Raw genomic sequence first — 26,385 nt, forward strand, 5'->3', positions numbered from 1 at the left:
TGTGTGTGTGTGTGTTGAAGTTTTTCATATTTTCTAACAGAGCACATGAAGAGGACACATCAAAGATGTGGGACAAGGTGTTTTGGCTAAATGAGACCTAAACTGAACTCTAACCTTAATAGAAGAGTTGCAAAATGAACGCCTTTTTTGAAATAAAGCCATTATAAGTTCTGTTTGTGCTTCACCCTCAAGCCACTTAGGGGTCGAGCAAACATGCGGAGGAAGGCTCACTGGTCAGGTGATACCAGAACAGAACTTTTTGCCCTACATTTACAACACTATTGGACCAGAAAACACATTCTACACAGCATTCTGAACACCAAATAACAGATTCATGCTGTTGCGATGTTTCTCTTCACAATTGTCAGGAAAGTTAGTTGGGGTTAATTGGAAGCTAAATACAACAATCTCAAAGGAAAATATACATTTGTCAAAATGTCCTAGTTAAAGCCAAGGCCTCAGTCTGTTTCAGAATTTGACAAAACTTGAAAGTCAATGTTCATGACGCCTCCTTTCCAAAAAAGGAATGTGGATTATTTTCAGTCTGACAGTAGATGTCCAAAGCTGGTCAAGACCTATCTTAAAAAAATTGCCCCTCTGTATGCAGAGCACACTTTACAGGTGGACTTTCACATAAAATCCTAATAAAAGACATTAAAGTTAGTGATTGTAACATTGCTGCTTCATGCCCGTTTTTTAAATCAGCAGCAGCAGGGAAGTCAACTAATTCAGTCGGAAGCTGCAACAAAGTTTTCTGACGTCAATCCCATTTTAAACCATGCATTGTTTCCACCCACAAAAACCGGCTTTAAAGGGCTGATTTTCTGCAGTGACCTACTGATCTCTTTTCTTCACCACATTCAAATCTACTGACGTCTAATCACCTGATCAGGATTAGGAGCGGGACTATCCTGGTTTAAAACACACCCGCAGCCTTCATTGCTTCCCGTCATATTTCCCCTCCAGTGCTATGGAAACAACAATAAACACTGCGCCACTGCCGTCTTTACTGTAAACAGAAACTAAAGCACCTCAAGGTTTTTATACGGGTCAGATATATGATGATGATCTGAAAACTTATTCATCATGTATATATCTTTGACCACATTAAAACCTACAAGTAAAACTTCTGTAGTGTCTTTAAACCTTTTTAAATCATGTCAGTTGTGACAAAAATAAAATTGGTAAATGACTAATGTACAGTATCCTGCAAAATTATCTGTACCTTTGAAATTTGTTTTCCCATTTTGCCACCTTTCAACTCCGATCTTCAAAGCGTTAACTGGGAATTTGTCTCTCAGACGAACTCAAAGTAATGTGTAATCTTTAACCAGGAAAGAAATGAATCATGGTTTCAAAATTTTAAAAAAATAAATAAAAAAGGAAAAATAAGGTACAATACAATGTTATCATCTTTTATTAACTTATCCTTTTGTTTTCATTTTCATTTTATCATAAATAGTACCAGAAACAGGAAAATCCAGGAAACCCCTTCATTAAGCGCGGATAAATTCATTTTCACTATTGTCATTGCTGAGAACAGTCTAAAAGTTATTTTGATCATATGAAAAGAAAACATTCAGATCAAAAAGCATGAAAAAATGCATACCTACCATCTAGTGGGATAAACCCGAAGAAAAGTTTTTATGTTTTTAATCTAAAAAAAAACCCAGACTAGTTTCTTTATTTAATTGCCAGTTTGGTCTCAGCAGCGGCTCAAGGGAACTTTTAGGTTGATATCTTTTTAGTAGAAACTTTAGAGACCTCTATCATAAAAATTCCAGTAAACTAAATGAATAATGTAGTTGTTGTAACGTCGAAAACAAATGCATGGAGTACGACTGTTATAACACGGTTGAAAACAAAAACTGCTACGTTCTGATATAAAAACTAAGCAGCCATGATGTCTTGTCTGTTTTCCATACACAAACATAATTGTTACGCAACACGAATAATGCCTGACTGTATCTCTATGCCCTCTGGAGCTCGGTCTGTGTGCGTGACATCACGTGAGACTGCTGCATACCTTTGACCTGCTGAAACAGGCATTTTTTATGACTTCTGACCCGGGTCTACTCTTTTGCTCTCACCGACTTGGAGAAAACATGCACTCTGTGCTCTCCCATTCCCCTGCTACTTAGGGCTTTAGAATGGAGGTTATAAGAGCAAGAGATCTAGGTCAGTGTGTTCAGCCTGCACGCATGACTAACCGGCTTTTGATGAGCAAGTTTGCTTAGCGTGCCACACTCTTAGCACACGCGAGCTTTCGAACTGTGCAGCTCTGCAGTTGTCCTGCAGATATTTGCACGCAGTCGTAAGGGAGTTTGAGAGCGCACGTAAGCGCGCCTCTTTCTGTCTCCGACATCACAGGAGCTGCGTGCTGCTCCCCGCTCATTCCTCATGAATCTTTCAGCTGAGGTATTTTTAGAGGCCGTTATGTAAGTGGCACCTGTCATGTGATCTCCACTGGGATTGGAAAGGAGAGAAAACCAGAGACGGGGAAGGACGGAATGAAACGGAGGGGGGGGCAAGAGAAGGAAAAAAAAAAAAACTAACCGCAGCAGTCTCTCGCTCCCTGTCCGTCTCATTCTCCTTGAAGTTTTCTCCTTCTTTGCTTGTTTCTGGTTTTAATCTCGGTTGTGACCAAGCATGCAGCGAGTAATCTTTTAGGATATGCTAAAGTGTGGCCTCGGCTTTTAAGCAAATCAAACCCGGTAGGAGATTTTAGCTTGACGGGCACATCGCCAAATGAAAGCCATGTTTCAGGCTCTAATCCTGGATTTAGTTCAGGATCAGAGGGAGCATCGGTTTGGCTCCCTCTAAAGATTTGTGTGAACACGTACACACTCAGTCCCAACAAAACTGTGTCATACACCTTTTGGTGTTATGTAACTTACTCGTGTTGAAATCAAATACTTTCCAATGCAGGAGAGGTTTAAGGTACTGAACTAAAACTCAGATTCTAGGTAATAATGTCAAATTACTTCTAGGTCTTACCTGGACTAACAGTGAACAACTTCAGTAATTAAAAAGAAATAAATAAAAAATCAGGATTTTGGTGCACACATTGGAAATAATTAAAATTATACATGCAGACTCAAAAATAGATTGCACACTCACTAAACACAGTAATATTTGGCATATTTTGTGCCTTTCAACAAGCTTTTGCTGTAATTATGACTGGATATTTCACACCACTTTGTTAGAGCAACTCATTTAAATTTGTTGGTGTCCAGGAATGGACACAACTTCCAGGGATAGTCAATAAAGTTCTGATATGTTTTAGGAACACCTGATTAATCAACTAACTAGCCCTTTGTCTTGACTTGAATTGTGTCAAACATTAAATCGTTTGTTACCAACGCCCAGGTGAAAGAAAAATGGCTTGGATATAGAAACAATCCAGAAACCACCAAAGTTCAAGGCTGTCAAAACTGAAAGATGGTGGAAAACAGACTTCACTGTCCACAGCCGGAACAAAACCCTTGCTTCAAAAGCGACTCGTTAAAAGATGAAGATGTTTGACTCCCAAAGACAAGAATGCTTGGAGATTTCAAAATAAGTCTTTCTTGTACCAACTTATAAACATGGCGGTAGCAGTATCATGCTGAGTGTGGCTGCCACCAGCACTGCTGTGTTCCACCTAGTAGATGGAGGGGAAAAAAAGAGGACAACCTCCAGATTCTGGTTGCTAGAAGGTTTAAACTTGGATTCAACTGGGTGTTCAAACAGGAAAATAAACCCAGATGTATCTAAGCCGACTTTGAAATGGATAAAATAGAGCAGCATTAATTCTCCGGAAAGGCCTCGACCTCAACCCTTTTAAAACTTTATGAACTTTGCTTACAAACTTGGTTTATGGCTGGAAATGAGATTTAAATGAGGTTCACAGATTTTGCCAGGAAGAGGCATCAACTATAAAATATAAGATTTTCTTCTCTTCAAAATACTCCTTTTCATTCAAAACTCTCGCTTATGACATGTTCATTTTAAACTGCAAATGAATAAAATAAATAAAGGACTATGCAACCTGTTGATTGGCATTTGACTAAATATTAGTGATATTTGTATGTATTTGAGAGTGTGCGAACATTTATAAAGCCGTAATCTCAACTTGTAACACTCACTCTACAATGAAAATAATTAACAACGTTCAGCCTGATGATGAGTGCAGGTAAAATATAAGGGTTGTTTGCTAGATTCTTTAAAATCACATTTTATTGTGGAGGCTTTGGTAGATATGGTTGAGTTCTGTCTGGCCATTTCGCAGTTAATTGCCTTTGTGTGTGTGCGTGTGTGTGTGTGTGTTCTGCAGGAATCCTGGAGCCCCATCTGTCTGCACTGCTGTGGATGGGATTCTTTGCAGCGCTGGTCCTTGTTCTGCTCATGCCGAAGCCGCTGGGTATCTTAGCCCTGGTTGCTGTCACAATCCTCCGTCTTATCTTCTCTGTGGGCCTGGAGCCTACGCTCTTCCTTTTGGGTGCTTTCAATGTGAGTCGACTTAAAACCTTGCGGTGGTGTTTAGAAGTATAAACTGACTTCTGTTTATATTTGGATGCTTTTTAATTGTTTTTTTTTTGTAGAGTTGTGTTACTATTCAGACACAAAAAGAGGAAAAATACATTTTAGTTCTTAAGCTAATTTTTCTGTAACTGATTACTCCATATGAGGAAAATTGCTTTGTGGGATAAGTGCTATGCAAAAGTATTCATACCTTTTGTTGTTTCATAATGTTGTCATGCAAGTACCACAAACACCACCATCATTTATTGATATTTCATGTGTTAGAGCAACCAAAATAGTGGGTAAGTGTGACATTGTACATGGTTTTCAGACTTTGGTAACACTTTATTTGAAGGGGGGGGTGAATAAAACTGTCATGACACTTTCATTAACATGACATATCACATGTCATGAACATGAATAAGCCTTCATGAATAGCTATGACTGTTGTCATAAAGCGTCATTCGGTAAATTATGACACTTTTAATACAAAGTTGACATTATTCAAAATGTCTTTGTTATGACAACTTGACATTAACCAAGAAATCATTACTGATATAAATTTGATATAATAGTATTATTGATTGCACTTTATAAATCAGGTAACTTTATGTTATTAAAGGTAAAGTTTAATCAGTAATAATTTCTTGATTAATGTCAAGTTGTCATAACAAAGACATTTTGAATAATGTCAACTTTGTATTAAAAGTGTAATAATTTACCGAATGACGCTTTATGAAAACAGTCATAAATATTCATGAAGGCTTATTCATGTTCATGACAGGTGTTATGTCATGTTTATGAAAGTGTCATGTCAGTCTTATTCAACCCCCTTCAAATAAAGTGTTACCCAGACTTTTTACACAGATTATCTTAAAAGTTTGGAGTGCTGAGTAAATCATTACTTTTTGAGTATGTCTTTGCTTTGCCTGCTATTTGCACGTAGATATGTTTTCCCCATCCTTCTTTTTGAAAAAGCTCAGGCTCAGTCATACTGGATGACTTGCATCCATAAAAAGCAGCTTCCCAGTCTCACCAGAGACTCTCAGTGGGATTTTGCTCTGGAGTTTGACTGGGCCATTCAATCACAACCAGTCCACAGTGACGCTGACTGCATGCCTACAGTCATTTTCCTGCTGGGAGGTGAACCTTCTGTATTTAGTTGACCAATCTTCCAATTAACCTTGACCATCTTCCTTAACCCTTATGAAGAAAAGCATCCCTAAAACATGATGCTGCCACCACCATGCTTCATCATGATGGAGTGTTCAGGGTAATATGGAAAGTTGGCATTCCTCAATACATAAGAGTCTTAAATGTATCTTAAACAGTTCAGTATGTTCAAAGATCGTTCTTTCACGTGATTGCTTTGTTCCCTACATGGCCTGTGGAAAACTGAACTTCTTATTGAAGTCTTTCAGTAATGACTTTCTTCTTGCTGTTCTTCCACCAAAGAAGATTTATACAACCAATATTGGTTCTACTGACAGATTCAGCTGTGGTTTTCTGCAGCTCATCCAAAGTCACCAGAGGCCCCTTAGCTGATTCTCTGGTTAACACTCTCTGTGCCCCGTCTGTCAGTTTATGTGGACGCCATTTTCTTGGCTGGTTTTGCAGAACTCTTTACATGACTGAGTACCGTTGATCGAAACTATTTAAAACTCTTCATCTTCATGCTTTCTGTGAGAAAATGTCTCTGTGTGGTTTAAAATTAATTTTCCCCAGAGAAATGGAATCGAAGTCACCAGTGTATGCACTTTCAAGTACTGAGAAACCTCCTCCCAGCTAGTTCCACTTCTTCTTTCACCTCCCATGCTAACGGTCTTTTGGCAGGCCAGAACCACACAAGCCCCTCTCATTGCCCCTCCTGCCCTCCCAGCTCCTCCTGCCGGCGCCGTGTTGCCTGGTGCTGGATCTCAGAAATGACATTACAGCTTTGCTAGTTCTTTTTTTTTTTAATGCTCCTAAAAGCACCTAATGCTCTAAAATAAAAATAAAAAAATCATTAATTAACTTTCTTTTGGGTTCTTTTGTTGACATGTACAAACAAAAGCATGTTATGAGATAAAAAAAAAAAAAAGGTCAAAACAGGAAATCAGAGATGTTGCCATGTACTGCAGTAACCTGGCAACTCTGAAATCTAGTTTATATGCAAGTGGTCATATTTCTCCCTTGTTTTGCTGTTTTTTTATAATTTTCTCTCTTACAAATTCAGAACTCTCGAATTAGACCCAAAGATTTACACCCAAACTTAAGCGTTTTACATATTTGTTTAGATTTTCCTTTTATTTTTGATCAAAATCCTTCCAGGATGTAATCACCCAAACCCTCCCTCACACACCACCACACCACCTAGAAAGAAAGTGGGTTACATTATATACAGATATATGACGAAGAAGTGAGGTTTCTCAAGCAGGACCCATTTAAGATGTATTAACCGGGTTTTTGTCAATCCCTTAATCTACACAGAAAACTGAGCTTCTTAAATGGAATAAATCTAACAGTGTGCCCTCATTTAGCTCAAAATTCACCGTCGCTGATTTTGGCACGTTTTTTCCTACGGTAGAGCCCCTGGTAATAGGATGCCATCCTTAAAAGTATTAAGGATTTATCATCCCTCATTGGCATTAACAATAACAAAACATGACCTTTTTTGTTCTAGGTTTGTAATAAAATCATCTTCCTGATAAGCTTTGTTGGAAACCGAGGGACTTTCACACGAGGATACAAAGCCATGGTGATGGACTTCGAGTTCCTCTATCATCTCCTCTACCTCATCATCTGCTGCCTGGGAGTGTTTGGTCATGTCTTTTTCTACAGCCTGCTGGTAAGACAGAAGCAGTAAATCGTAGGATGTTTGTTGCAGGATATAAATCCATCGACTTTCATAGGCATGTAGACATTCTCCTTTTTAAAAGGCTTTCGAATCGATTGGTAAAATTAATTTTGAAAGCCTTTTAGTTTAGGCTCATTTTGGTCCAAACCAAAAAGTTGGTTTATCGATGCCGTTGTTTGGATTTTTGCCTCAATCTGAACTTTTTAATGGCTTTTCTGTTGAGTTTGCACATTCTCTTCATTCATACTTCAAAGACATGCAGGTTAGAATATTTTGTCATTATAAATTGCTGATGGGTTTGAGTGCATGCATGTGTGTCCTTTTGATATGCTGTGGACAATTATCCTTTCTCTATGCTTGGTTCTTAATGTATGAGGTTGAAGAAGAGTCAGTGAGTTGAATTCATGAATTTCATTTATTAATACCAAAATACAGCTGGTCCATTGTTCATGCTATCCTTATGGGCTAGCAAAGCAAAATGGCATCAAACAACAGTTTGTAATTTCTTTCTTTAACCTCTGTCTAAACTACGCCCTAAAGAGGGCGTTCCCTAGCTTGTCATTTCGTTTAACCTTAACTTTGAAGGTGTTTCCTAACATGTCATTGCCTTTAGCTTCTGCTTTGCGCACATGTGATCTACGTGAATGCATCTATGCACATACGAACATGCAAATAGCTAAAAGACCGAGAGGAAAACACAGAATTATTTATTCTCAACAGTGCAGAATAAATAATCTGCCTCTCACTCATTGTCCCTAAAAATAGGCACAGTTGCTCTGGAATGGAGGGATGTTTTATCTGGAAGGTTTTTTTTATGTTACTGCTGTAGTTTTCAAGGTGTAAGAGCAATCTGATAACCTTTCAGACTGATAATGCCAGTGTTTTTAAAATTCACAGCAGGCAAGGGCTAGTTATCAGTACCGATGTATACACAGCTTTTCTAAAAGTTAAGCTTTAAAAACCTCTAGTAATGACATGCCAGAGGAAGTCTGAGACGGATTGGGAGTTTTATCTGTGTGGAGCATAGAGTAGAAAAGAGCGCCTACCCAACCTAATCTTGTGCACTGCTGGTCAGCTGGTTGAATTTGATCTGCTGCATTTTGGAAACATTTTACGAAAAACAAGGAAGGTTATCTGGAAACTAATGGAGCAAGACTTATCACTTTTATAAACTACAGTTTGAAAACTGCAATCTGCATTTATGCTAAAAAGGCGGGATTATGTATTTTGCAAGCACACAGTACCGTTTTATAGCACAGTAAAGTAACGTTGTTACATTCTGCTGTATATATCAAACATAACTTAAAAGAAATTTTACTTTGCAATTTGACACCTAAAAATTGTCTTCTGTCTCTTTAAGAGGCTTGCCTTAAGTATGCTGTCACAACAGTGGTTCTCCGGGATGCCATTTACAACCGTTCTGAGAAGCGTTGAGCTGATAAGTAGTTCATATGACAGGGTCAGCAGATGTGCAGTTCCACCAGGTGTTTGCTAATCACTGCTGCTGCTAGTCTAGAGGAGCTGAGTGAGGGAGTTGCTCTTTGGAGACTACAGCTCCAAGTAGGAGCTTTGTGGAAATAGGCGGTGCTTTGTGAGAGAACGTGCTTAGGCACCCAGGGATGGCTGCTGCCACAGGTGATTCAGTTATTTCTCAGATATGCATGAAAAAAATCAAAGCAACACTTTAGGTATGCTTTTGACGATTGAGTAACACTGTAACATGCTATAAAGCTAAAAATAAAAGTTGATTTTACATAATTCAATTTGATAATTACATAATTAGCTGACTGCAGGGTTCACTACTCAACCTCCCTGTGAAATTCTCATTGTTACCATAAATTGCAGAACATAAAGAACATAGATCATATTTTCTTTTTTATCAAGCCGCAAGATTCATACTGGCTTTTTGCGTCTCCTGAGAAGGGAAACTAAATTTACAAAAAGCATTTTTTTTCTCAAACTTATAATTTTCTACATTTTACAGATTCTTAATTCTGTTGCTTTGTAATTCATGCTGTTTTTCTGCAGCTGTTTGACCTGGTATACAGAGAAGAGACCCTGCTGAATGTGATCAAGAGCGTGACCCGAAACGGACGCTCCATCGTTTTGACGGCTGTGCTTGCTCTCATCCTGGTCTACCTGTTCTCCATCGTCGGCTACATCTTCTTCAAAGACGACTTCATCTTAGAGGTGGACCGCATTGCCAACGCAACCCAAAGTAAGGGGACAACGCAGTCCATTTGTCACAGTTGTCCTTGTTGTTTTAGATGTCACTAAATTCTGTGCATTGTTATGTTTTTACTTTATAGAGAGTGGCGGCAGTCTCGCTGGGGAGTTTCTAAACACAGGAATGTGTCAAGGAGGCCTTAATGAGAACTGCAGCAACATTGTTCAGCAGGAAGGTATTTAGTAACGTGATGCATCATATTCTGACTATCTAAAGAGTTTTTATTAGCCATTGCTGGTTTAAGGCCGTGCTGTTCTAAATTAGACCTAATTCTGAATGTTTGAGGGTAGTCAAGAAGCCTAAATTATGGTTTTCATGTCAGTTTTTGAAGCTAAAGGCCTGTGTTCCCTGAGTTGTCCTTTTCAGGGTGAAAAGTTGGTTTTCATTTGAGCACTTACAAGTGAATTGGTAAATGGCTTCGGTTTGGATTTGGTTTCATGTTCCGTGTTTTCTAAATGGGCTGTTGAATAATGTTATAAAGAAAGGGGTAGTTGCTTGTAAAATTGGCTCGTGTTATGAGGAAGATACCAGAGAAGTGACTTGTCAGACCACAGAAAGGAAAATAATATTGTGAGATATTTTTTTAATGCGTTTGGGTTTCCTCTGTTCTTCATTTTGGCACCAACGCACACCTGCCTGCTTGTGACTCATACGAGTGTCACGTGACTGCAATTTGATCCAAAGGGTTCACATGCGACCTCGTCGACCTGCATGTGACATTGATTAACTGTTGCATCTCAGAGAAAAACAGCAAATTCCCTAAAACTTTCCATCAGTCTGGCTGTTCGCTGACCTTAAGACTGAAAAGAAGACTTGCAGCGAAGTTTATGAGGTCTAAAATTATTGCAAAGAAAATTGTGACAACTACTATCTACGAACTAACCCACAGCTGTAATGTTTCTATATTTTACCTACATAAAAGACAGAAAACGTTCCCAAAAGCCAAGAAAAAGTTTTGAACCCACAACCTTGAAACTGGGCATAGAAACGTGTAATTTAAACGAGTCTTGTTTTAGGAGCATTAAACTGTTCTCCTTCCCTCATGTTAAGATAACCTACATACTGCTTTGATTCAGATTTCACCGTCTCACATTTCAGCAAAACAAAAACATTGTTGTTTTGACTAACAGGCATCACACTTGGAGCCAAAGCATGTAAACACGACTGATGTGGAGTTATGCAACAAAGTGAGGGATTCTTGTTGTAAATCAGTAGATTACACCTTCAGCTTAAAGTGGGAATTCATTTCTATTCCATATAAATGTACATTTATATGGAAAGATTTCCATTTCCATATAAATCATTGTTATGCCGTACAGGCATTGTGTTGCTGCACACTGCCTGTTTGCTGGCTGAAGAAAGGCTGCTCCACTTTTCACTCACAAGAAAGACAAGTTATGCAGCTTGAAAATTTTTCTGGTTGTGAAAAAAAAAGAGTTGTGAGGTACCAACCCATCGAAAGGCTTTTTTATGAAGTGCAGTTTTAATTGGTGCATCTCATATTCATACTGTGAAAGTATTCTCATAACCTGTTTTGAAGTGATTACATTTTGCTCAATAGACCCTTGAAAAGTAGTGCTAATGTTAGTTGGTGTGTCTATTCATGGTTGTGTATAAAAAGATGAGCTTATTTGTTAGCACCGTTTATACACAATGTAATTCATTGTGAGATATGGGACAGAAAAACCACAATTACATTATAATACAAAATCTATCAAAAGAACAAGATTGAAAATTGATGCTCCATAAAAAAGGTGACATTAAAATGCACATTTGACAAATAAATAGCTTTGTTATGTTAGAAAAAAATGACCAAGTAGACTTTGCCGATTATAAGAAAGCTGTTGTAAGTGATAATGTGTTCAGTCGTGATTTAAAGGAGCCCACAGTTTCTGGACGTTTTGATGGAGTTTGTTCCTAAGCTGAATAGCACAGAAACTAAAGGCAACCTCCTTGTGTTTTGTTTTGATCCTGGGGACACAGAGTCTCTAAAGACTGGAGGGGTCACATGATTCAAACCTGATCAGAAACCCTTAAACATGAACATAAAGACTGTTTAAAAATCATCTGATTACCATCCTATAAATGTAGCCAGAGTAAAGCACTTCCATTAAAACAGAAATGCTATCAACCAGCTACAACTCGTCCCAAATGCTGCTGTTAAAGTTTTACCACATTTTACCAGACCTCAACTGACTAGATTTTTATTGGTCCATAAAGCACTTTACAGCCTTAAAATAAAATTGACCTTAAAATTGAGGTTTCGCTCTATGCAAACATAGTACTGTTTGCATAATGTGCTGTTTTAACCCTCATACAGTTTAGGGATTTTTTTTTTGTTTCTAACTTTGCATTCTTGGCAACAAAAACAAATCTATCTGATACTAAGCTGCTGGCCCATCATCTCATTAACATTATGGACACACTAACCAATTGTAATGGACTATTTTCAAGTTGTGACACAAAATATAAAGTTGTATGTCAAATGTAGATGTTGAATAAAAGTGTCCCGAGCGCAGAGTCTTGAGGTACTCCTGATATTATCTCTCCAAATAACACAAATTATTCCCAGACTTTGAAATAATTAGGACAACACCAGACCTTTTCCTGTCTATGAATCATTATGCCAAGCGAAACTGTGTCAGATTCAACCCTGAGATCCACTAAATCCCAGGTTTTTGATGGATCATAATTAAGATGTGTTCCATTTAAAACTTTGCAGATGGAGTCTCAGTAATGCAGCATGCTACAATAAAAATGTTTTTTTAAATCAAAAATGTAAGTAGATGTGTTGATAAACTGCCTTTTCAAATACTTTTGGGAATATTATTAGGCAAGTATGGACCTGTGACTACTTAGCATTGAGGCGTCTTTAGAAGACGTTTGACCACTGCAGTTTTCAGGACTGACTACATTTTTATGCAATACTTCAGTTGCAAGACAACAAGGAACAGTTTTCTTTTAAACCTGTGGGAACTGTATCAAGTCATGAAAACAGTTTCTGTCAAAGACATGATTCATTTAAAAATCATTTTGATTGACTAATTTTGACTTAAATTAAAATAAAAATACATTGTACAGATGGTCTTATTGTAACTGTAGTAATTAATATGGTTGCAATAATAGCAAACATGCTGTGCCTACGTTTATAGCCTTTTAATCACAAGTGATCCTACCATTAGTCTCATGCTGCTGACTCATGGCCAGACTATGCCCTATTATCACCACCAAGCTGATGATTTATGGACTGCCTTTGAATAAAGATAATATTTACTTGATCTTGTTTTCCTTAAAATATCACCATTAAAGCTACATTTGGCCATAAAAACAATAAGAGTGCATGTTTGGTGCATGTAAAAAATGATAATCTCTTTCTTAAGTGAAATTAGTGAGGCTTATATGCAGTCTTTTGTGTATGGCTTTTTTTTATGTTACATAAAGTCCTTAACTTCCTGATAGTCCAGTTACACCAGTTCATAAAGTAAAATCTAGAGCAATGCCAAACCTACACTGGGATTGCTTTGCTTTGCAGTTCTTGTAAAAACGTTTTGGTCTAGAATGACTAAAATGTCTCGGCTCTCTTTTCTTCCTCAGAGTTTGGGATCGACACAGAGGATGAAAACAACATGGAGCGGACGTGCGATTCTCTGCTCATGTGTATCGTTACGGTGCTGAGTCACGGCTTGAGGAGCGGAGGGGGTGTGGGAGATGTTCTCCGCAAGCCTTCTAAGGAGGTAAATTCCAGTCTGAATTGGTTCCAGGCGTGTGTGTGCGTGTGCGTGTGCGTGTGTGTGTGTGTGTGTGTGCGTGTGCGCGTGTCCTGGGGGGGTGTTGTATCTGCTGCTGCTGCTGCTGCTGCTGCACAGGTCATGTGAGTTGGCTCTGAGCTCATTGTGAGCCGAACTTGTTTTTATTTCAAAAGCGTGGCTCTTTCGCAATGTTTCCCAACAGCTGCGCTGCCTCTGACTTGTGTTAGGGAATGAAACTTTAAAATAGATTTCCACCGAATTCAACTTGAACCACAAATGACGTCAAAAAGAGGATGTGACTTGCTCCCTCACCCTCTTTGCAACACACTGTTACTCGGATCATAAATGTGAAATGTCGGCTGAGACTTTTGAAGAAAGGCACAGTTGGTCAGTACTCTTGTTCTGCAGGGTAGGGAAATTTATTGGTGAGTGTTTAATAAAAGCGGATGCAAATTTGTTGGCGCCACTGGTAAAAATGTGCAAGAAGTAAAATAAAATAATTTTGCACTACAGCAGCAATTATTACTGAAAATGTGGGAAAATTCCACTTTTAACTATATTTTCAGTGGGGGACAAACATGTTGGTGCCCCTTTCAGATGCTTAGAAATATTCTTCTGAAGGACTTTTTTCTCTTTTTTTGAGTTGATCAGAGTTTCTAATTAGTCATAATTTTCTGGTACATTGGACTATAAGCACACCATGACAAAAAAAAAGGCCATTTGTTTTAGCTACTGACCTGAATGAGAACCCATATTTATTTATGTTAGTGATGACTGTTTGCTAAATGCTTCTGGCACTATAACTACAATCTTTTCTTTGGTTAGAAAAACATTAAGATTGAGCTTTTCCACAACTCTCCAACTGGATCTGGTTTAAAATGAAGGATGAAAATGTAGAAAACCACCACATTTCCCACTGTTAAGTGGGACTCTCTCAACCTCGTCAGGTCACGTGAACCTCCTGGCAGCGCAAAAGTAGATTGCTATTAAGAAACCAAAGATGTTCTGGAGATGTTATCACAGGTACTGAACTTGTGCTCATGTGGATTTTGGAATTGGTAATGATCTGAAACATAGGGTCAAATCAATACAGAAATGGTCCATCAGACAGAAAATCAGCCGTCTCAGTCCTCAGACATAAATCTTATGAAAACCCGGTGTTGGTGACCTGAAGAAAATAAATAATAAGGGGACTCTGGATGATGTAGATTCTGCACAAAGGGGGTGGTGAAAGATCCCTCCGTCTGTGGACCTTAATCTCTTTAAATGTTACAAAAGAAAGCCAAATGATGCTCTGTTGGTGAAAGATACAATGTATTAACAGCAGGTGTACCAATTAGCCTGCCACTGGTAATTTGGTTAATTTTTAACTTATTTATAGGATATTTCCCCCCAAAATTAAATGCACTAAAAGTAAAGAGCTAGCTTGTCATGCTACAGCAATAAAAGAATATTTTATGTCAAATTTAGGATTTGACATAAAATATGTCAAATCCTATTTGACATATTTTGACATAAAATATTCTTTTACAAGCAATAAAAGAATATTTTATGTCAAATTTAGGATTTTTCTTTAGAAGTCTGTACCACAGGGTAAAAAAAAAAAAACTTTTCCACATCTCCATTTTAAATGAGTGCCTGAATTTGACCCATGTATCCATGACTGAACACATAAGGTTGACATAAGACATCACGTTAACTCTCTGGTGTCTCTGTTACGTTAGCCTCTGTTAGCACCTGTTGCCCCGTTTCTATCCATGACGACCAAGCATAACCTCGTTTTTAACTCAAATAACCGTCTCCACGTGTGAATTTATAAAACAGGCCTATTTTCCTCACTGAAACCACATCCGTTCATTTTCTTTTTATATCTCTTTTCTGTTACATTGAGGATTTACAAACTGCACGCTTATTTTCCTTATCCCACTTAGGAGCCACTGTTTGCAGCCAGAGTGATTTATGACCTGCTCTTCTTCTTCATGGTCATCATCATCGTCCTCAACCTCATCTTTGGTGTCATCATCGACACCTTTGCCGACTTGAGAAGTGAAAAACAGAAGAAAGAAGAAATTTTGAAGACTACCTGCTTCATCTGTGGTGAGTGTGTTCGGGTTTTCGTATTGGGTCAGAATGGAGTAAATTATTGGCAAAATCCCAATTGAATAAATTGATTAGTTGGATTTTTCCACTTTTTAAAAGGAGCTTATGCTTCGCACATTTTTACCAGGTGTGTCGAAGTCTGGACAAGTTCTTCTATATCTTGCATTTACTGGCTTTAGAGGAAATTTGCAGTATTGTGCCTTTTTTCACAAACTGGCGTGATTTCCTAATAAAATGTATTATGTTTTTTAAAAAAACTGTTGTCTGCGGATAGCTCATAGCAACACTTACTCCTTATCTTTCACGACTTGTATTTCAGGATTGGCTTTATGTAAACATACATTATCCTCGGTTATCGATAATTAACTACGATGTACTGTTTACCATTAGCAATGAAATAGGATACAGAGTTAGCTTTTAGGAAAGTGATTCAAAAGTACGTGACGAGTAGTTTCTTAAATTACGCCTTCACTGCTGCTGTTTGGATATAAATAATTATTTAGGATTTTTTTTTTTCTTTTGGGCGCATTCTCATCATAGCTCAAATATTTAAAGGGCTAAAACGCAGGGCCAATGCTGAGTCACAAATTGTTTTCATGACAATGTTCCACAGTTTATCTCAGGAGTTTGGGTCCTGAAACAAACAGCTTGATTTATTGGCCAATCAAGCACAATAGCACCTTGGTTAATAGACCAGCTTCTTACATTTTTGCCTGTGTGAGCAGGTGCCAAGTCCTGCTAAAAAATAAAACCAACATCTTAATAGTTTGTCAGCAAAAGAAAACATGAAATGCTATGCGCTTTAGATGGACCTGCTGACTTTGAACTTCAGAAAACACCAGGAGTTGACCTAGTTTCCCCAAACCATCACTGACTGTGGAAACCTCACACCGAACCTGAAATCTAGGTTTTGTACCAGACTCTGGAGAAACTCACTCTAATTTTGAAATTATATTTCTATTTTGACTTTTAGACTACTGAACAGCAGTTTAGTTTTTTTTTCCTTTACCAAGATAAGGAGCTTCTAACAATATTGCAACTTCAACAGGAATGCTACAGTTCCTGCTCATGGACATCTATGTGTGCTCTTTTTTCTGCCCCAGTTTTTCCTCTCTCTCAGCTTTCCATTTAAGTATTTGGATGCAGCTCTATGTGGACAGCCAACCATTTAACAATATTTTTTTCTGAGTTTATCTTCTTACAGAAGTCATCAATAACTTCCTATTGGGCAGCCAATATGTAAAGAGTCTTCATCACATAACATTTCAAAAGTAAAAAAATGTATATATTTCATTCATCATATGCCTTCTAATTTTTAGAGAAACTGCAATTAGGCCTTATTACCTACAAGTTAAAACCACGTTAAATATATAGTAGATTGAAATTTCCATTATATTTCAGGCTTTTCAATGCTCTTTTGCACATGTAGCGTTATCAGTAACTTTGAAGAGCACACTCATGGCTGAGTGATACGGCTACTCTCTGTTGATTGAAGGGCTTTCTACTTGACTCCTTTCATTCCCAAATTTCCAACCTTGAGCACCAGATTCCAGGTTGTGCTAGTGGTTTCTGGTAAGTAGGTCTGTAGAGGTCTATGTAGCTTGCTGAAGTCCTCCTCATCTCCTCCTCCCTCTTTTTCACTATGCTGTCGTTCCAACGAAGGCTGAGTCATGAGAGCTTCCTGCCACCGCTCTGCTCGCCTCCATAATTCATGTCTGTCTCACACGCACACACATTCTCTCCTACACATTCAGTCTCATGCACACTCTTAATTTCCCTACCATATGTTTTTGCGCATCTCCAATGATTAGCCAAACTGCGTTTCTGCTTGAAACAGGGTTCATCTGCATGTCCTGATATGATCAAAACATGTTTCCAAGGAGTACACGTCGCACAGCGTGTGCATCCAAACCATAATGAGTGTGAGCGCAGTATGGGAGCGTGTGTGTGAGCATGCATATGTTGTGACAAGCAGTCAGAACAAGTGGTAAGCATATGGAAGGAGAACAGCATTATGTCAGCTAGCCAGCCATCGGCTGTGAGTCAGTCACGTTAAATAAGGCCAGGCCACAGGGGGAGCTGCTGTCTCTATGGTTTCCAGAAGGACCACAAGAGAACAGGAGATGCAGAGATTAGGAGCTGATCTCCGCAGGAATTAAGTCGCCTGACGTCCTCCGGCTTGGTTTTATAAGCCATTCTGTCTCACAGTGTGCGCTATTCAGTTTGTAGATCTCATGGGGTTTGTGGCGGATGATTGAATTACTCCATGTGCATCCTGCACACACGGATCTGATTTTCACCTGTAGACGAATTCGTCTTTGTGCAACAGATCTAGCTCACTTCCATCTTACATGGAAAAAGTTAGGAAACAGGACTAGTTTCAGTTTATGTTTCACGCTGTCCTACAATTCTCCTATTTATGAGAACTACTTTGTTAGTTTAATTATCATAATGTTAGTATCCCAGCTTTCAATTAATTAAGACATGTCTTATTTACCCTTATATCTCTTTGTTTTCCTTATGATTAGAGATTCACCAATTCTTGCTCATACCAATTTTCACTTTCCTTTGAGGTCTTTTTAAACATTACAATTTGAGAATTGGTGTTTTTTTTAACACTGTTTCATTGTTTAGTTTTATGAAAAGTTATCCCTGCTTATTTTAAAGCAATATACTGAACACGTTCTCTAAACGACGTGTGTAAAACTCTAATAAAATCAAAATCTAAATTTATTTGTATGGCACATAATATGCCTACTATACTCCAGAATTAAATCAGTGTTAAAATATATGCGACATATTGTTGTGATGACATCCTGGAAGTGAAGTATCTGAAAAAGTAGCAGCTTCTTAAAGAGACAGAGACCAATTTTAAGACATCCAAATTATGAAGACAAATTTCTCTTAAGTCATGTTTGATATACAACATTTTATAACAACTGAAGGTAACATAGTTGCTTGATTTTTCTGTAAAAAGGCACAATGTGCTTGAATTCTGCCCTTTTAAGAAGTAATCATTAAATGCAGAGAACGCTGTAATATTTTAACAGTTTCTTAATAAGCAGTTTTATCGATACAATCTGCCAGCTGGCCCTTTGAGGACATTTGTGATCTTGATGTGGACCAAAATAAAAATGAGTTTCACAACTCAACATAGCAGTTCAGCAGGTAAAGCGTGGTTTTAGCCGCAATTTTATTTCAATATATGCGCTGTCTTTTCCAACTTGTACCAGTCCCACACAAATCACTGACCAATATATATTACCAAACATGTAATATCTAGCAAAATATATAATGATTGTCTTGCCTTACAAGTGGAGGCTAGCTTGATCCCTGTGTACAACAATTAGCTAATCTAACTGGTTTGCCAACATGCAGCTGGAAGAAGGTTATAAAAGCCTTATATCATTCCAAGGTTTGAGTTTCAAGGTAAAAGGAATGAAGCACAGAAGTGGAGCGCCTGAGTCCTCCTCCTGTCTTCTCCTTGAGACAGTAATTTGTGATATTCCCTCACCCTAGAAGAAGATCTGAATACTTAATTACTTGCTGTAAACGGATCCAGGTATGACTTGGCTAAACAAAAAGTGTAATCAGCCAGAGGGCATACTTCTTCATACTTTAATGGTATGATATGCGCTGCTCATAAAATGAGACGGTAGACAATATTGGGTTCATGAGAAAAATACAAAATGAGATATTACCAATATTTTAAGGAAACCTGAAAGGCAACACACCTGGGCAGCTTAAAAAAAAAATCAAGCCTCTATTATTTTCTATCAAATTACACTGGTATTCCCTAGTGAGAAGCCAACGCTCCAAGATAATAAACTTGCTCTACAACTAAACAAAGCATTGATAGGCCATTGGTTGCAAGCAGGGTTGCCATATCTGACTGACAGTTTCCAGCTCAAACACAATGTAAAACCTGTGCAACTTAAAAAAACCCAGCCTCTATTGAAACTCATGTTAATAGTGCAAGGTATAGACTTTAGATAGATGGAGAGAAAAACTAAATAAAATAGACGGATAGATTGATAAGATGGATAGATTGTTGTCTCATAGGTTATTGCATTTATAGATATGTGACAAGTGATATGCATTGTAATCCTCAAGTCATAATGAATCTGGTTGTCCTTTATTTTATTCTGACCAGAACCAGGTTCCATTGGGATTGCAAAGGACTTAACTCTTGACTAAATCAGACTTGTGTTTTTTTTTTGTTTTTTTTTTTTGTGGCGCTCTGTGTGTTTAAATGAAGTTGCACTGGTATTACTCTTTTACAATACTCCTGCATAGTAACACTACGTTAACCTTTCACTAATAATTATTAATGATGTCTCATTCTAGATATTTTTAAATAAACTATTGAGTGCAAGGTCGCTGCATTTTATTAAAATGTACAGGTTTTCTGCCTTTTGCCACACAATAACTACTTTGTTGCCATTGTTTTTGAAAACCTGGCAAAAGCTGGAAAGGGGTTTATTTTTTTTATTTTTTTTATTTTAGTCAATGGTTAATGTACATTTATTTAAAACTTATTTTATTTTTGTTGATTTCTTGTTGCATCTCTAAATAGCAGTTCATTACTTACACAAACACTAAATACATGCTCTGAACCATTAGGTAATACAGTCCCAGGCTTGTCATTTCACACTAAATGTGATATGATTTAGGTCATAAACAACAACTGTAATCACAAAAAGAACAGCGAGCTCTGCACCAGATGGCCTTGCTCCCAGACTGTCCTGGTCTCAACGGAGAAACACTCTGGGGTCGTAGATGCCAACACTGAAAACGTGCTTAAAACAATTGAGCTTGTTTACACCCAAACCGTACAGACTGGACCTCAGTTTACTACAAAATTGCATCATGTTCACTGATAAACTCAGCCATCCGTCATTTATACCTGTTTATCCTTGAAGGGTCTTGGTGGAGCTGGTGCCTATCTCCAGCTATCATGGGGAGAGAGGCAGGTTCACCTTGGAGAGGTCGCCGGTCAGGTGCAGGGAAACCCAGAGACACACGGGATAAACAATCAAACTTGCACACACTCACAGCAAAGGCAATTCAGAGAGACCAATTAACGTTTTTTGGACGAGGTACTTTGGCTCGGCACAGAAAGAACATGCAGACTCCATGCAGAAAGACCCCAGGCCTGAATTGACCCCAGGATCTTCTTTCTGTAAGGCAGCAGTGTTACCAATACCCCCACTGTTCAGTTCAAATATCTGTATTTCATTTTCAGTAAATATTTCATACTGTTTCATTAAACGTGAGGCACAAAGTCAATTTTGACTCCGTAAAACCAAAAGTCGTGAATAAGAAGCCGTCGGCAGCAGCAGTTAATTTCGCTTGTTTCTCTTTCTGCATTTCTAAACCACACACGACTGCCAACACCGTGCCTTCTGCGCTGCAGGTTTGGAGCGTGACAAGTTTGACAACAAGACGGTGACGTTTGAAGAGCACATCAAAGAGGAGCACAACATGTGGCACTACCTGTACTTCATAGTGTTGGTGAAAGTGAAAGATTCCACAGAATATACCGGGCCCGAGAGCTACGTGGCAGAAATGATCAAGGTAAAAGAAAAAAATCACCCAGAAATACCCGTGCCTCCTTGGCAGAAGGTGGAAGCTCATTTGTTGGAAACGTGCCGCACTTACTGTTTTATATAGGCACTTAGGGAAATTATTTGCTGGTTGAATTACTTGAAAGGATTAAAGGGACCAGTTGATTGTGTCATATCTTTTCTTCAGAAACATATGCTTGGCTAACTTTGTTTAAAAATCCTTGCAAAGTTTTTCTGTGGAACTAGGGAGTTTCTTAAGTCACAGACGTCAGTCGTGAGTCAAAAGCTAACCAGGTTCTGCCACGTTTTTGGCAACAGCAGTTAGGCAAAAAAAATGTTTTCATCCGTTAATGTTACTGATTCACACTTTCGAACATGTCCTGGCTCATGACACAAAAACATGTTCATGCCAGTGTGCTAATGTCTTCCTCTTTTCTAATCTTAACCGACAGACATGCTGGTTATAGCCATTTAACAATACCAGCCGACCGGTGCAGCCAAAGAGGAAGTTGGGAAATCAAGAAAACACGAGCCTGCGGTTTATAACATTAAATCTAAGCAAAACATTAAAACATTACAAGGATTTATTGGTTTTACTATGATTCTAACATTTCAGCCCTTTCCCTAAACTACATAGAGTCAAGGGAAACATCCTGATCAAAGTTACTGCTCAGGTGTTGTGAATACACAACGGTCATATTCTTGGGTACCCACAGGAGCACAACCTGGACTGGTTTCCTCGGATGCGCGCCATGTCTCTGGTGAGCAGTGACTCAGAGGGGGAGCAGAATGAAATCAGGAGCCTGCAGGAGAAGCTGGAGTCAACCATGAGACTAGTAATCAACCTGTCTGGACAGCTGACGGAGCTCAAGGAGCAGGTATCTGCACTACCAAGCTACAGATTCTCTCGTAACGTAAATCACCCTCCCCAGATTGAAACGTCTTCCGTCTTTTGGTTCCTTTTTGGTAGAGCCGTCGCCGTTGTAGGGAAGCAGTACGTGCCAAAATACCACACCAATAAACAACAAACAACCCTTAGAGTGAGCAACTGTGAAATGTGCTTTTACTATTACTTTCAAATACAAACATGGAATTGAGATGGGCTTTTGCATTGACATGTAGTGGAGTTGGCACAACTACTGACGCTAAACCAGTAGTCTCTTTGTATATTCTACACTGTAGATAGTAGCTACACTACTCTGGATAGCTGGTTTTAAATTAACACTTTTTTTTTTTAGAAAATGTCTGCATCTGCACATTCAGTTTACAATATAAACCACGAACATCTATTCCTCCCCATTGGTTTTTTGATGACGTTGATGAGAACTATATAAAAAAAATCAGTAGATTTTGAGCAGAGTTACAGCATTACTTGTTTACTGTCTTTCCCTTCTGAGAAACTTTGTAGGTAAACAGTAAAAACTGTGTTTTTCATTACCTTTGTGACACTGAGCTTCATTTTAAAGAGATGAAACTTGTCAGTCAACCTAATCAGTTTTAGTTTGGTTATTTTTCTGATCAGAAAACATTTGATTTTTGAGTTTGATTTTTTTTTTTGTTTTGAAGATGAAAATAGTCTTATTCTGGTTACAAGCCCATCTTTGATGCATTTCTACTTCCTGCTCAGAGACATTTACATTTATTTAAGTTCCCTGGTGCACTGGCAAAATCTTAAGAAGGCACCACTCTTTTATAATAGCCAGCATTTCGTCTTTTGCTGTTTATTAGTTTAACAAAGTTTTTCCACCAGCTGCCCTCAGTGTACACAGCTCAGTCTGACAGCAGCAATGCGAGGTGGCTAAGGTCATAATACTAGAATACAGAAGTCCCTGTAATTAAAATGTCACCTTTGTACTCTTCTGCTTTTTCCCCCCCCCATTCAGATGACTGAGCAGAGGAAGCAAAAACAACGAATGGGACTTCTGGGTCATCCCCCACATCTGAACATTAATCCCCAGCAGCCTGCCTGATTTCCCTGGAGGGGAGTCCACCTTTCACCAGTGCCTCTGCACTCCCTGGCAGGGCAATGTGTCCAACTGTTTCAGGTGGATATCTGACTTTATGGTTCACCTGACCCTCATAAAATATTGCTCTTCAGCAGACATGTTTGTATCTATGTACGGTGAAAGAAGTTGTTACCCTGTGTGTGTCTGTGTGGGTTAAGTTTGCACAAAGTGCCTGGAGATCTGCAAAGTCAATCCTGTAAGTCAAGGAAATGAACATGGTGACTTGAGCTTTAGGACCCTGAATGTTTTGTGCCTTTTGTCCCTCCTGAAAGCCAAAAGTTCAGTCGCATTGTTGCTGAAGGAGATTTTCTCGTCAAGTGTCCTTTTGTCGAGGATCAAATCCTCCGTGTTGCACCAGCAAACTCAGGCCATAGGTTGATTTGAAGATTTGTTTCGGCACGTTATTTAATAATTGGATTCATCTGACGGCAATAGGATTATATAATATGCAATGTGTAAACAAAGATTAATTATTTTGGAGTTACTTGAGTTAATTGAGAGTTTATTTTGTATTTAAAACATGAATACACGACAATCACAATAGCTTATCCATACTTTGGTTTTTTTTTTCTTCTTTTATAAAAACTTAAGTGTCTTTTATTTTTCCTTTTTTAATTTCGAATTAGTTATTCATCACTTTCTGAACTCCCTAGTATCTCTAACTGAGGCCCTGCTTGTTGTAGGGCAGTTCACATTGAAACGTTTTGTGAAGAAAAATTACTTTGCCTTCTCAAAACCTGTCCATAGCTTTTACTTTAAATTATGTCTAGTACGAACATCCCTGGAGGGACCGTGAAAATCCTGTGTTGTGATTATTAATGGGGGCTTTATAGAAGCCAGTAAAACACAAACCTTAGTGTGTCTACACTGAATTATGTATCTATTTTTTTTTACTATTTAGTCCAAAGCACTGATATTTTTGTAGCACACAACTACTTTGTAAAACATCCTCATGAAAATGCCTTCTTGAGTGTTTGAGTGTATATGAGGTCACTTGGCGTGCTGCTTGACCAAACTAAGCTTTTCTACTAATTGACGGTTGGTGTCTGAATTGTACATTCCATTCTTGGAGTTTATTTAAATAAAGAAAGTGTGTAAAATACTCTGTGAAAAACTATCTCTGAATCATTCTGACAAATTAAGAGGACGCCAAACTAAATGTCATACTAAACGGAAACTAAAGTTTGGTTGGTATTTCCCCCCACAAGTTGCTTCATCGCAGTTTATTTTAATACTTCTGAGTGTGTCGTTAAATTTTAGCCGCTGACCAGTAGACAGTGTAGGTGCCACGGTTCTCTGTAAGCTGCTAAAAGCAGGAATGACTCAAGAAGTCTGTGGAAAAGTACAGTTTGTAAATTATATGCGCTGTGCTCTACAAATGAGGAAGTGCACAAGAAGGTGTGCTTATTTATTGGTGTGTACTTTTTGAGTATATAAAGTTTTAAGACTTTATAAGATGTACATTTATGGAAAATATTTAAGTTGATTAATTACTTTTTTTTATTTGGACTTCTTTTGGTTCAGTATAACGTAAAATATATTGCAGAAAACCATCTTTATCCTTAACTGGTGGCAGTTTTATTCAAGAAAATTAGTAAATGATTTAATTAATACATATAATTTGTTCAGATATCTTTGAATTTGTTTCTTAATCATTGGGACGGGACTAATGCATATATTAACTCTTCTTATTGAATGATTGCAACAGTGATTTTCATTTGAAAGATAAGTTAATGTGTAATTTGTATCAACCCAAACATCACAATCAAAGAAATTTATCCGTAATAGAATATTTTTCTCTAAAGACAAGTTTATTCCACTATATGAGAAGCAGTGTGTATAGAATAGACTTTATTGCCTGCAGATGTTTCTACTAGATATTTTACATCAGATTAAAGTTGTTCATATAAACAATTTCAGTCTTATTATAACAGTTAAAGGTATATCAGCAGGTTACTGTTTTAGCCTAAGGATGTGATCTGATTATAGCAGCAACAACAACAAAAACACTTTCTAGAACAAATCCCCCACCCCCAGGCTGCCTTGTTGCTATTTCAGTCTCTGGTGGTTTTCCAGCAACACCATCAGTCGGACGTCCGATGAGTTCTTACAGCGGGGTGGTTTTTTTTGTGTGAAAGTTTTACAGGGAAATAGATATTTTCACTATCTTGTTACTGTTGTAGAGTTTTTATTAAAACAGGGATACATATGTTTGATCACAAAAATCATAGAAGAGGTGTCATAGAAAACAAAAGCTTGGAGTTGCTGAAATTTATGACATTTAAGTTCAAGGCTAAACTCAAGGTATCGTCCACAGCTTTTCAAAAATGATATAATCTTCAGACATATCTAGACTGGTCAAACGTAAATTGACACAAATGTGAAAAATGTATGCAAATGCATCATGCAAAGAAAAATTTGAATGCATTGCAATTTATTAATTGGACATGGAAAGCTATCATCTGGCTGCCTTGATGCAAAAACACCTAAATTAGCAGACAAGGACTTTTTGCATACATTTTTTTTCAACAATTCTATTGTTAGGTGTAGACAAGGCAGCTTGGGTGGTTGCCACCTATAACAATATGAAAATTCAAATTAGCACTTTTTTAAATATGATTGGAGCCTCAAAGATTTAGAATAATATTGATCTTTGTGGGTCTATGTAACACAATATTTTCTAGAAGGGAAACACAAGTGAGGCATTTTTGAAGTAAGAAACCTAAGGTCTTAAAACATAAAAATAAAAGACGAGAGGAACGGATTGGGTGGGTGGGGGGCGGAGGGGATGTTTTTATCCAGGGATAGCAGCAGGCAGGTGCAGCCACCGTGTGCAGGATAAGCTGGATGGGCAGGGTCAGCGGGCTCCTGGGGCCATGAGGAGATCAACGTGACAGTCTGCACCGCCTCATGACAATCCACACGGACTACACGCAGCAGCCCATGCACGGGTTCACGTGGATCCCTCCCGCCCCTTATTTGAGCTGTGCAGTTTCAAGAAATTATTATTGTTGTTATTGCAATTGTTGCATTGATTGTGCTACAAGGCCTCCCAAACAGTTCACTATTCCCCACTGATTATCTTTCCCAATCACGCATTGTGCAACAATCCTGGAGAACATCCCCACTGAGAGTCTTTTATTTGCTGTACGTGTTTCTTGGCGGTAGGTAGCCTATTCGCTCACGCAGAAACTCCCGCTGAATACTCCGCCATCGCCGCCCTTCCCTCTTTGCTGCGCAGCCTTGTTTCCATACACTTCAGCATGGTGGTACACGGGATCCGCGGCGCGCCGCCTCCCACTCTGACGTCCGCAGCGCCCGGGCCACTCAGGCGCCTCGCCCGGGAAAGGTGGGCCGTCCTCCCCGCCGAGGATACAGCGCCGCTTAACACGTGAGC

The 26,385-nt window shown here is 38.4% G+C and overlaps 1 protein-coding gene across 8 annotated transcripts in view; it reads left to right on the forward strand.

Annotated features, from left to right (window-relative positions):
• Positions 1 to 24,090, forward strand: part of LOC103147632 (inositol 1,4,5-trisphosphate receptor type 1) — an 88,158-nt gene extending 64,068 nt beyond the window's left edge. For 7 of the 8 annotated variants that reach the window (XM_007566074.2, XM_016678649.1, XM_016678651.1 and 4 more), the window contains 9 exons: positions 4,316 to 4,491; positions 7,166 to 7,330; positions 9,368 to 9,557; positions 9,649 to 9,741; positions 13,161 to 13,300; positions 15,247 to 15,412; positions 20,832 to 20,992; positions 21,699 to 21,860; positions 22,866 to 22,952. In XM_007566074.2, coding sequence (XP_007566136.1) covers positions 4,316 to 4,491; positions 7,166 to 7,330; positions 9,368 to 9,557; positions 9,649 to 9,741; positions 13,161 to 13,300; positions 15,247 to 15,412; positions 20,832 to 20,992; positions 21,699 to 21,860; positions 22,866 to 22,952 — 1,340 coding nt within the window. Of the gene's footprint in view, positions 1 to 4,315; positions 4,492 to 7,165; positions 7,331 to 9,367; positions 9,558 to 9,648; positions 9,742 to 13,160; positions 13,301 to 15,246; positions 15,413 to 20,831; positions 20,993 to 21,698; positions 21,861 to 22,865 lie in introns of all 8 variants that reach the window. The other variant, XM_016678647.1, reaches the window with a different exon arrangement.
• Positions 24,091 to 26,385: the final 2,295 nt, after the last annotated feature.

This window comes from Poecilia formosa, unplaced genomic scaffold, assembly GCF_000485575.1.
Source record: "Poecilia formosa unplaced genomic scaffold, Poecilia_formosa-5.1.2 Scaffold186, whole genome shotgun sequence".
NCBI lineage: Eukaryota > Metazoa > Chordata > Actinopteri > Cyprinodontiformes > Poeciliidae > Poecilia > Poecilia formosa.